The 13,042-nt window shown below is 47.2% G+C and overlaps 1 protein-coding gene across 3 annotated transcripts in view; it reads right to left on the reverse strand.

Moving 5' to 3' along the window:
• INSC (INSC spindle orientation adaptor protein) overlaps positions 1-13,042 on the reverse strand; it is a 132,395-nt gene that overhangs the window by 32,131 nt on the left and 87,222 nt on the right. For all 3 annotated transcript variants that reach the window (XM_045371540.2, XM_005578537.4, XM_005578538.4), the window contains one exon: positions 9,854-9,979. In XM_045371540.2, coding sequence (XP_045227475.2) covers positions 9,854-9,979 — 126 coding nt within the window. The remainder of the gene's footprint in view (positions 1-9,853; positions 9,980-13,042) is intronic.

Here is a 13,042-nt window from a genome sequence, read left to right on the forward strand (position 1 = left end):
TATTAAGCAGATGATTTTCCCTATAGCTGATTTTCAAACAGATGCTCTGAAGGTGCTTTGGGGGTGGATTTCTCTTCGGGCTAGGGTTTCTAGGCATGTGCTGATAACAACATACCAAGTTTTCAGCAAAGCACTACTGGGCGCAGCTGGGATCTGAATTGTACCCAATCTGCTTCTAGATCAGTGGTCCTCAGCCTGGTTCTTAGATAATTAGAATCATCTAGGACAGTTTTAAAGACACATATACCCAGACTTTACCACCAGAAATTTGAATTTAATTGGTCTGTGGTGCAGTCTTGGTATCATTAAGCTTTTATTTTTGTTTTTGTTTTTTTGAGACAAGGTCTCACTCTGTCGCCCAGGTTGGAGTGCAGTGATCTGCCCGCCTCAACCTCCTAAAGTGCTGGGGGTATCATTAGTTTGTAAAACTCCTCAAGTAACTCTCATGGACATCCTGAGTCGAGCAGCACTGTTTCAGAGATATCTGTAATACCAGGAAGTTGCACAACCTTCAGAGCAAGAAAAGCCTGGGCTCCTTGCTGACTTGGTGAAATGAGCAAGTTATCCACCTTCTATGAGCCTCATTTTTAATCCTTAAAATAATAACGGTATCATACTTAATAATAAAATAATAAATTAAATATTGATAGCTTTTTACCTGAAATCAGTAACAAGATAAAGATATCCATTATCACTGCTCTCATTTAAAACCATACTGCCCAATGCAATCAGACAAGAAATGCAAAAATAGAAGGATTGAAAAAGGAGAAGCAAAACTGTCATTATTTACAGATGACATAATTGTGTACATAGAAAACCCTAATGAATCTATACACTATTAAAAACAGTAAGTAAATATAGCAAGTAATATTACTGGATACAATATCAAATTTGTATTTTTTATGTATTAGCAACAACATAAAATAAAAATTAAAAAACACCATTTACATTTGCATGAAATCATAACTAGAAATAAATCTAAAAAAGATGTGCAAGATGCCAGCACTAAAAACTCAAAACATTGCTGAGAGAAATTAAAGACAGTTTGTATGAAGTAGAGATATGTACTTTGTTCATTGATTAGGATATTCTACATTGTTTAAGATGTCCATTTCTGGTGGGGCACAGTGACTCATGCCTGTAATTCCAGTACTTTGGGAGGCTGTGGTGGGCGGATCACCTGAGGTCAGGGAGGCTGAGGTGGGCGGATTACATGAGGTCAGGAGTTCAAGATCAGTCTGACTAACACGGTGAAATCCCATCTCTACTAAAAATACAAAATTAGCTGGGCATGGTGGCACACACCTGTAATCCTAGCTACTTGGGAGGCTGAAGCAGGAGAATCGCATGAACCCGGGAGGCAGAGGTTGCAGTGAGCCAGAATCATGCCACCGCACTCCAGCCTGGGTGACAGAGTGAGACTCCGTCTCCAAAAAAAAAAAAAAAAAAAACAACGACGTCCATTTCCAAAAATTTAAATTTTTAAAAATCTCAATCAACATTTCAGCAGGTATTTTTGTGGACATTGACAAGCTGATTCTAAAGTGTATATAAAACTGCAAAGAAATTAAGAATTACCAAGATAATCTTAAAGAAGAACAAAGTTGGTAAATTTATGTTACCAAATAGAAAAATGTATTAGACTATAGAGGCCCAGTGCTCTATTGGCACAAGACGAACAAAAGGGCTAATGGAACAGAAAAAAAATCCAGAAACAGACTCATGCATATATCACTATTTTTTAAAAAAAGAAAAAGGTATCACTTCAATTCAGTGTGGAAAGTATAGTCTTTTCAATAAACGGTGCTGGCTCAATTGGGTGTCCACATAGGAAAAAAATTGAACTTGTAAACCTCCCCTACTTCCCCACTCACTCCGCCCCACACACTGGCCTTGATTGTTGGTCCTGGAGCCCAGAGACCAGCAGCCTCAACAGCCCCGGGAGAAGCCTACCCCAGGCAGCCTGATGGAGCTGCCACTGGTATTCTTATCCACCAGGGGTCGCTGTTGCACAGCACATGGGGTCCCACCGAGCCTCCGCGGACGGAGCCTGCTCCTGCAAACCCACTGTTGCACTTAGGCATCCGGACTGCCTGGCAGCCCCATCCCTTCTCCAAACTCAGGTTGGACCTGGCAGGAAAGGCACAGTCCCCGAGCCAGCAAGGCCTTCCTTCAGTCTGGAAAGTACTGGCCCATAATCTCAGCCTAGATCTTTGTTAGAAGGGAAGAGGGCCGGTGGGGCAGTGTGGCTGATTTAGTTCCTGCCTCTTTGCATCCTGGCCTCCTTAAAAGCCCCCACCGCAGCCATCAAGACAGACAGACAGGAGCTTTGGCATGTCGAAAGTGAACAAGCCACAATCCCTCTGGGAAGGCTCGGTCATGGGCCCTGCCCCCTTGCAAGGCTGGGGAGAGTAGCAGTGACAGTGCCAGCCCCAATTCCTTTCTGCCTGTCAGCCAGAGTCACAGCACAGACAGCTAACCTGGGACCCTGGGGCTCTCTGCAAAGCCTTAGCCCATTCCCATGGGAGTTGAAGGCTAGTGTTTGGGGGTGAGGAGTGGAGGAAGCTGATAATCCTAGATAGGTTGAGTGCCAAAGAGGGGTGAAGAGGCACCTGCAACCTTCATTCAGAGGCATTCTCTTTCTCCCTCTCTCTAAAAGCTACTCCGAGGTAAAGACAGGATTGCAAGACAGATTAAGCAGATTTTTTTGCCTTGCATTCACAGCCCCTCTGTCTCTATCCAGCCTGGCTTATATATTAGAACCAACTCTAGCAAGATAGTAGCTTTGCCTTGGGTTCTGCACACTATGACATCATTCACCTAATGGGACCAGGGGGCGCACTTAGGATTAGGAGCAAAAACGCAGGGTTCTCAGTCTAGCCTCTGTCCCTCCCAGTATCTCTGTCCTTTCCAGCTTCAATTTGCTCTTCTGTAAATAAGATGGAGGTGACCATCTCTCCCTGCCCTCCTTACAAAATGACTGTGAAAAGCAAATGGGCATAATGGTGAGAAAAACTGATTAAAGTGAGGGTGTTTTGCTTGCTTGAATTTTTTATTCATTTTTTGCAAAAAATAGCTGTTTCTGACCATCTGCAATCATATAGGGAGCAGAGAGTGGAGAGAGACTCTTGTAAAACAGCAGCTGGGGCCACAGAGCCTCCGCACCACCCCCCCTTGCAGCCCACTCCCTCCTGCCCAGGGCCTCTGGGACTTCAAGAGCTCAGTCTAGGCCTCTCTGTCTTCATCTCTCATTCAGCCCAGCACCTCAGCTGTCAGGGCCTATTGATGCCAAGAAGCTGCCCCAGGAAATAAGGGTGGGGCGTGAGGGAGCTGAATGGAGACAGGCAGCAGTTTTTCCAGCTCTTGCCCTTGGTGATTTTCTTCTTGGACTTGAAATTGAGCCCTCCTCCCCGCTCTCCCCTCATCTTTAATTTCTGTATTGATTTTCATTAAACTCCCCCCTTGGCTCCAGCACAGGGTGAACTAACTCGTTATTTGAAAAAATAAAACAAAAGGGAGGGGTGAGAATAAAAGGATGCGCTTTTGAAAGTGAGGCCATCTCTGGTCTTAAGGCTGGAAAAGACAATGACCAGAACTGTCCTGCAGGTTGTCTGAGCCTTGGGCTTTCAGTGCCCCCCACGCCTTATGGCCATAGACGTGTAGCTTCCTATCCCTAACATCTCCAGCCCCTCATCCAGACCATAGTCCCCAGTCCAGCTCTAGTCTGCAGCCCCCTCTAACCCCATCCTGACCTGGCCCCATCCAACCACAATCCCTGAACCAGCAGTGCCCTGACCTTCCCTTTCACCACTCAGAGCATCTGGCACCCTGCCAAACCATTGCAAAATCCCCAACAACCAGGTCCTTTGGGGGCAATGTGAAGTTTTCCCCAGACCAACCTGAAAAAGTGGAAACAAATGGGCATGGGAGGAGGAAAAGGAAACAAACATAGGCAGAGTGCTTTCTCCATGCAGGCATCATTGCTGCAAGACCCACCCATATTGTTTCATTGCATCACCGTAGCAGCCCTATAAAGGAGGTGGTAAGGTGCTAGTCCCATTTTACAGAAGATGAGGCTGGGGTTCAGACAGGAGAAGTGACTTGCTCCCTCACCTCTCTTCAGCCTTCCCCAAACCCTGCAATCCTCCCACTTGGTAATGGTAGTTCACCTTGCCAGCTCCAGTCCTCCAGAAGGCCACCGTGAGCCGTCCACCCTTACCAGGTTGGGTTCATCTGCTCTTGCTGGACTGTGTGGCTCTGGGGCCCTTACTCCCCCCTTGGCCCTCATTTTCTCCCTCAAGTCTTCTTCCAAGTGAGGTCCAGAGACTACTGCCTCCTCCTTGGGGCTCCCCCAATTCACTGAACACAGAGACCCTGAAAGACTTGGAGCCCCACGGGGTGGCTCCCTGCTGTGGCGTCCCCTCTGCCCCTGCCCTTGTTAAGACTGCTTTCCTTCGGCTTGCCTGGGAGCTCCTCCCTGGCCTTTCTGGGACCAGCTTCATTGCCTCTTTGGTGCTGCCTACACTGGCAACCCCACCAGAGGTGGGGCCTCCTGCCTATAGCCTCTGATGGCCACGGGACAGCCCTTACCACTGTCCGTCCTGCTGGGCCTCTCCCCATCAGCTATCCTGGGAGGCAGGGAGCCTGTCTTTTCTCCAGAGCCCAGCACAGGGGTTGGGAAGGAGGAGTGATGTCAGATGAGGACACAGGGAAGGAAGGACAGATGTCCTGAAGCTTAGGATGTGGGGAGGCTGCAGCCCGGATGAACCAGACCTCCACGTGACAGCTCTGAAAAGAAAGAATGGGGCCTCAAAAGGCCTGTCAGACACTCGTGGAGAGGCCTTTGCTGTGTGTTGGCATCTTGCCTCCATCCCTGCTTGGTGGGTGTCCATGTCTGGCCCCTGCCCAGGCCAACACAGAGAACTCAGCTCCCAGGGAGTCATCCCTCTGCAGTCCTTGCCTCAGAAGGACCAGCTCTCCCCAGGTAGCAGAGGAAAGAGCAGGAGTTTAGAATCAGCCAGACTTGGGTTTGCATCCAAGCTCTACATTCACGACTGAGGAAACACAGTCTCCGAGTCTCAGTTTCCTCGTCTGTTAAAGGGAAAGGCTGTGAGGACTCATCCCCCCACCACACCCAGCTTCTCCATGTGTGCACTTCACTGCAACTTTGACCAGGCCAGCCCCTCTCCCACATGCCAGCCCTCCCTTCCCCACCAGACCCTAACCTTCCATTCATTTTCAGAGTCACAGTGATTAGCATTGTACCTGCCACAATCACAGTAGCCACCATTTATTCACTGCCTACTCTGTGCCAAGCATCATATTACTATACATGAGGAAGATTTTATAGGTTCATTTTACTGATCAAGAAACTGTGCTAAGAAAGTCTCCCAGGATAACATATCCAAGCTCACAGTGAGAAAAATCTGCTCAAACCCAGGATTGCCTGACTCTAGTTCCCGGTCTCCCCACTGTAATAGGCTGCTTCAATGATAAAAGGAATTCGCAGAGTGAATTAATGGTGGACTTCGTGAGAGAACAAATGAGTGAGTAAGTTTACTTATTATTTTATTTTATTTTATTTTACTTATTTTTTTAAGAAGCAGTGTCTAGCTATATTGCCCAGGCGAGTCTGGCTTCATGCAATGCTCCTGCCTCACCGTCCTAAAGCACTGGAATTTGAGTGAGTTTAAAAGTAAGTGAATGACTGACTGGCAAACAGAAGGAATGAAGCAGCAGAGATGAAGTGACTTCCTGTGAGTAAGTGAATGAGACCATGACTGAATCTATGACCACACAAGTCCCCCAAACCGGGCAAGGCTCAGGCATGACACAGCAGTAACTGGGATGGATGCAGTGACCTGTCTAGACCCACAACTCCGCTGGAGACTGTGCAGGATTTAATGAACCTCTTCAAGGTTGAAGGAAAGGAGGGGGAAGCCACACAACAGAGATGAATTTCACCAAATCCAGCACGTTTCCCACTGCCAATTAATTAAGCGAACCTCAGTGAGAAGGCCAGGCCAGTAAATCAGGAGGGGAAGGCTGGAACTTTGATGTGATCTAATTAGGCCATGAACCATGCCCAGTGAGTGGGTGGCTGGCAAGAGCCCCAGGGAACCACACTTCCCCATTCCACCTTCACTCACCTGTCACTCTGTGGTTTCTACAATCCAGCCTGTGCCTGGTCTTCACCATCTTCCATCCTCAACACTGACAATGGCCAACCTCACCAGAGCCTCTGTGGGCAGGGCTGAGCAGCCCAGGTCACAGAGGGTGGCAAGCATGGACAGGACCCAGGGAGGGCACATAGGTGGAGAGTGGGGGAGATTAAGGCCCTCACAGGTGTCTCTAGAACTTCTCACAACTTTGGAAGCAACATGATATGGAGGAAAAGAGCATGGACAGTGGCCTCACAATATCAGATTTTGAGTCCTGGGTCTGCAAAATGGTTAACAGCCCAGGCTGGCTCTCGCCCAGCAAAGCTGGAATTACATTACTGCCTGGGCCATTTTTTAGCTGTGTGCACTTGAGCAAGTTGCTTCGTGTCTCTGAGTCTCCCTTTCTTCTGTAAGCAGTGGGGATATAACAGGATGGCAGGGAATAAATGACTTGATGAAAGGAGGGGCTTAGCAAAGTGCTTGCCCAAAGCAAGTATTTGATATATGTTAGTTATTGTTCCTCTCATCATGGTCATGACATCCTCCTTACCTGCTAGAACTGGGCTTGGCAAGGATTTTCTACAGATGGCCAGAAAGTAAATATTTTTGGCTTTCCAGACTATATGCTCTCTGTTGCAACTATTCAGTTCTGCTGTTTTGGTATGAAAGCACATAGAGAACACCCAAACAATAGAGTGTAGCTGTGTTCTAATAAAACTATGGGCTGAACTTTGAATTTCCCATAAGTTTTCATGGGACACAAAATTTTATTCTTCTTCTGTTTTTTTCCAACCATTTAAAAATGAAAAAACAAATCATTCTTAGCTCATGGGCCATACAAGGCAGATAGCAGGCTGAATTTAGCCCATGGACCATAACTTGCTATCTTCTAGACTAGAATGTAAGCTCCATGAAGACAAGGAGTTTTGTCTGTTTTGTTCACTGTTATACTCCCAGCGCCTAAAACAGTGCCTGGCAAATAGCAGATAGTAAATATTTGCGGAATGAATGAATTACATAATGTATGATTTCACACAAGAAGTCATTTCACCTCTCTGGATGTCAGTTTTCTCATCCATACTGTGGGGACACTTTCAAATCTGAAGCAAGCATCAAATGAAATTAGAATCCATGCGAGGTCACTTTGCAAGCTCTACAACTGCCATACAATGTAGTTGTTATTTCTGAACACTCAGGGGCCCTTGCCAGGGTAAGTCTTATTCCTCTTCAGTGCCCGGCACAGAGGAAATATTTCATGAGAGTCTGTGTATTATAAGCAATCTGTCCTGGAGGGGAGAAATGTCCAGGTAAGCTACTATCCCCTATGCCAGTTGGGGGTGTGAGGGCTTAGCACATTGGCCAGGAACAGCAAGGTGGTCTGGGATTAAGCTTCAGGGACATTTTCAGTGCTCTCAGAGTAACCATTAAACTAGTGAGGTCGTGACACACACTGGGTGTTGGACTATGGCAGATGTGCGTCCAAATTCTGGCTCCAATACTTACTATGTTATTTAGGCAAGTCACTTAAACTGCCTGGGATTCTATTTCCTTATCTTTAAGATGGAGATACTAATAGTGCTCACCTCACAAGTTTCTGGTGCATTAATGAAAGGACATATGTAGTGGACTAGCTCAGCACCTGGCACGTAGTAACCCCCTAGACTATGAGCATCTCTTTCTCCTTTTGCTCAACTGGGCAGGGTCTGAATCCCAGGCTAGGACCTGGGCCATCTGTATTGGGAAAGACACATTAAAGCACTCTGGCATTTGAGCAGCATCAGACAGGTGAAAGGAAAAATGCCTCCAGCTGTCCCAGCTGCACATGTTTTCAGCTCTAAACAAACAAATGAAAAACGCTGTTGTTTTTCTTCCCTGAATTGAAAACTTCCTTCTGCACTGCAAGCTCACTAAAGCCATACAATCTGCTGCTTTCGGAGAGCTGGTGATCCCAAGCTCCTTCTATCTTCTCCTCCCATTTTCCCTGCCAACCAGACAGGAAAGGTGAGAAACAAAGCCCATTTGGTTGTTTGTACACTATCCAAGGAAGGACAAGTTTTATAGGAGAAGGGAGGGAATTATTCCGAACATGAAGTTGAGGATGCTCAATGTATTTCCTTTATCAAGTCCACCATCTGTCTCTCCCTCTCTCTCTCACCACCCTCCCCATTCCTCTATTTTGCCATATAAGAGAGCACACGCATAGCATGTCTGTGCTCACACAATCAGACAGGCCACCGGAATAGAGGTAACTGTAATTGGTTTCAGTCTCATGAGACTTGGATTTGGCTTTTGGTTCTCTCATTTAGTAGATATATGACCTTGAGTTAGTCACTTCTCTCCTCAGAGCCTCGCTACCCAATGAGTAGCACAATGAAGGAGTAAGCATGGATTTCTCACCTTCAAATCTAGTGCTTATAGCAACTAGATATGAAAACTTCCAACCCAGTGGGAAGAGGGCACTCTGTCTAAAAAGCTGGCACTAGCTCCTCTACTATCTTGCTCTGTCACCTTTGGCAAATTACTTCCCTATTCTGACCTGTAGCCTTGTCATCTGTAAAATGAGCAGGTTCCCTATCCACATTCCATCCTTAGCTAAGAGCATCTCTAAGTTCATGATTCTATGACCCTGTCCCGATAATCTGAGTAGATTTGGGAGGAGGCAGGGTAAAAAGTAAGATGACCATTTGTCTAGGAGTCCAGACCAAAGTGAAGAAACTGAGGGTAGGGTAGAGTTATTTGGGCTGCCAGGACTAGACTGTGGGACATGGAGGCAGAGGACAGATAGCAGTTTGCTGGCCCCTGTCCCCATTTAGACCAGCTCACATGAACAGACTCAGATCCTCCCCCAAATCCTGCAGGTACCACCATAGTACCAGGACACACCAGGCCTTTCCACTTCTCTATAAGAATTTTCAGCATCTTTCCTGGAAACTTGGTTGGGAAACCCCAGATTTCAGCCCCTGCCACCCAGCCCTCCTGGCTGGAGTCCCCAAGAGCATATCCACAAGCTCAGACTCACACATGTCTAAGTAGAGGAGCAGCCTCAGCCCCACAACCAGGGAAGGGGTCAGGGGTGGCTGGAATTAGTTATGTCACCATAGATCAGGCTTGAGCAGAGGCACTAGGGCCTGTCTGATCACCGCCTTCCTTCTCTAACCCCACCCTACTCCCATGCCATCTTGGCCCAGCGAGCACTTGGACTGGGGCTTCCACCTCCCTCACCCAAGCCCACTGGTCTTTAGTGAAGAGGAGTCCCACTTGCTCTCCCAGGTACCCAGTGCTGCCCTGCTCTTGCCCACTCTATGCCCCCAGGATCTGGATCCTCTTCCATCTTCAGGAGGCCTGCTGTGGGTGAAGAATCAACCACCCTGAACCCCAGCACCACCTCTGACTTGCCTGCCTTCTACCATGTTCCACCCACAGCAGTCTCCCCAGGTGTCACCCCACCTAGGAAGTGCTGAGTGTCCCTTTGAGCCCTGCCTTTCCTGCTCAGGCTCCTCAGTCCCCATCTCCTTCACCTCTTCGCCAGCTCCCATAGTCCAGGTCCCAGCAGCCCTATCCAAATGGTGCCTGGGAAAAGGACTACTCAGGGCATTTGCTCCATGAAAAGGAACAGATGGCTACCATGAGGCCTAGCCCTCACCCCTACTTGGCTTGAGGAGCTCAGGCACCACGCAGCCAGCTGTCCTTACCTTCTCCAGCTGGTGGACACCCTCTTCCACGCAGCAGATGGAGGCCAGTGTGCGGAGCGCCTGGGGGTATAAGCACCGGAAAGTGTCCTGCCGGCAAATCTTGAAGAGTGCTACGACCCCACCCTCCTGCCAAAAGAAAGAAATATCACATCATGTTATTACTGTGTGACCTTGTCTGGGGCTAACTCAAGAATAAGTGACATCCCTGATTTGCCAGATATGCTTTCGGGTCCTCCCTGCCTCCAGCAATCCCCGCCCCGCACACACTTAACACACTTACGCTCACATGTTCACATGTATGCTACCCAGAAATGCTGGTTCCAGAAATAATGTTACCCTTTATAGTCCAAGCTGGAGATTGGATACCATAAATGCTTCTGGGGCTCGGGAGCCAGGGGCCAAGGCAGGCATATTTGCTAGGGCTGGCGATCAGAACCCTTCAACAGGGTTCCCAAACATCTGGCAACTCCCTTGGAGCAACCCCCCATAGAGCAGGCCTGGAGTCACAGGAAGCAGGTCCTAAAAACCAACTGAGGCAGGTGGGAGGAACTGACTAGATCTCCCTCTGCTAACAGTCACCAGGCTATTCCTCGGATCCTTCCAACTGCTGTGGGAAGCAGGCAAAAAAAAGGTTTCATTTATATTAGCACTACCATTTCCTGCCATTTTTTGATTGAAAAAACTGAAGTCCAGATGGGTAAAATAATTCAGCCTATATTCACATCATCATTTTCATTTTCACTCCTTTACTCCTGTTTGTGTGTGTGTGTGTACAACCCTTTCAAAAACAATCATCTCAGCTCTTGAGTGTGGTGAATATGTCCTTTTCCCTTTGTGAGAGCTGTTTATGGAAACTTCTTTCCAGTAAAGTGTCTACCATCAGGCAAGAATCTAGGAGTGCAGAGCTCATTGTCCAGGTGCCCTGCTAACTAGTCAGACTTACTCATAATAATCACTGGAGCCAACCTTAGCTCTGGGAGCAAAGTGAGCCAAGAGATGACTAGAGTGACTAATCAAGGTGCCAAGCAAACCAGTGGCAACACTAACTGGGGCATTTAGAGTGGCAGGAATTGGATATCCCACATCTAGCCTTGCCCAGATCTCTCCCTCTTTTCCTCCCTGAAGGCTGGCAGGGTGCCTAGGGTTGGCAGCAGTAAAGAATGCATGAGCAACTGATCTGAACTGGGTCCCTCGGGGCACTAGCCTTTAACCTCATCACTCCTGGGTCTAACTAACCTCCTTGTACCAGTTCCCAAAACTAAGCAAAATGTTACAGGAAGAAGGCAAGTTCAGCAAAAGACCATCCTCTGTCAGGTTTTTGAGAATTCTGACAACAAAAGCACCTACTATGTGCCAGGCTCAGTTCCATGTATGCTGAGGATGCAGCAGTGAATGGCTGATAAAACAATGAATGGACAATTGGAAGAAGCAGCCCAGCACAGGGTCACCAAATTAGCTCAATCCCAGATCTTCCCTCCCTCTCCGTCCCACAATGATAGGCTCGTGGGCCCTTTTCATTCTAAGAGTTTTGTTGCTGGTCACTTCAGGGGTCAAGATGAAGATACCCAACTCTGGAGCAGTTCATAATTTCTGACATTTTATAATCAACTAATAGTGATCACAACTTATATATTCCTACTTCTCTTTGGGGTGGTTGAATTCCCCTCATTTCTTTTGGTGTGAAAGGGCATAACTTAGGGCTAGTACATTCATTCACGCATTCACAAATGTTAATGGTTTATTATAAGCCAGACATCACGCTGGACACTGAGCAAGACTGCTTCAGTCCCATCCTTAATAAACTCATGGTCTCATAGAGAAGGCAGATGATTTTAAAAGTTGGTATAAAGCTGGGTAGAGGGGCAATGACATGTGGTTGGGGGTGCAGGGTTAAAAGAACACAGAGCAGAAGCCCTAGCGTGCTTGGAGGGTAGGGAGTTGTAGAAGGGTCAAGACAGAACCACTCTGATTTTAAGTGCACATAATTACTTCAATAAAAATGTCTGGCATGAGACAGACACTTACCCGTCTGATTCCTCGTTCCATAACCTTTACTCCTGCCTTCCTACTTTCCCATAGTTCCTGGGACATCTGCAAGAGGATTCTACATACAGACCTCAGAGAGTCACTGAAGCAAAACCAAGTTACTCTTTAGAATGAGAAGAAAAGAAATGGAACTCCTAAGCTCACCTCAGCCAGCCCTGCTGGTCATTTCTAGCCTTCCTCCAGATGTAAATATACATTCATATATATGGATATATATTTTTATATATGTGTGCTTATATTTAAACATACATATTGTATAACTATTATTTCTCCATATATGTAGATAGATGAGAGAGAGAGAGATGACTGATTGATAGACATTTACATCTGAAGCAGACAATGAAGAAACAGTGCCAAAGAACGCGCATGAGGCCTGAGCCAGGATGAATGTGGCAGCCCTCCTTTGGCTCAGGAGGCACCAAGCCCAGCACAACTATATTTAAGCCTCTGCATGCATTTGCACTGGATTCTCATTACCTCTTTCTCAAGCCTGTGAAAAACGGCCTTCTTAGCACTTTTAGCTACCAGGAGAGGGAGGGGGAAATTCCTGGATCCGAAAGAAGGAGATTCTGGTCCAAATCCTGGCTTTCCTGCTGGTTAAGTTTGGCTAAAAATGGGCTATGATAGTTATATATCTGAGCTGTTGGGGGTGCAATTGAGTTAGTGCATGTGGAAAGGCCTAGAACCTGGTTCTGGAGAGTGTATAAGGGTCAGGCTATGTGAGGCTTCCTGGTTAGAAGAATGTCTCACCTCCTCATGAAGGAGGCCCTGAGGGCTAGGATATGTGGGAGGAGAGAGAAGGAAGGAGGCCACAGAGGAAATAAGATGGATTGGTCTTGAGGACCACTCTGGAGCCCCCATTCAAGAACCAAGTGCAGTACTCATCCTGGAGTGAAGCTGGGAATGGCCTGAGCTAGCAGAATCACATTGTTGGCTAAAGCTTGTTTAATTTTATAGAAAGCTCTGGGCTCAAAGCCCAGCCACATAACAGTATGAATTATTCAGAGAGATTTGGGATGAGCTGTCATAAAGTGGGAAGAGATCACTTATGGGGTGTGTGGGCTGGTGCTGGAAGGAATAACAGAGGAGCTATTGGTGGTGGGGGGGGGATAATTTTGATGAAGCCCAGAGGAGTTTTCTGTG

This window comes from Macaca fascicularis, chromosome 14 (assembly GCF_037993035.2).
Source record: "Macaca fascicularis isolate 582-1 chromosome 14, T2T-MFA8v1.1".
Classification (NCBI taxonomy): domain Eukaryota; kingdom Metazoa; phylum Chordata; class Mammalia; order Primates; family Cercopithecidae; genus Macaca; species Macaca fascicularis.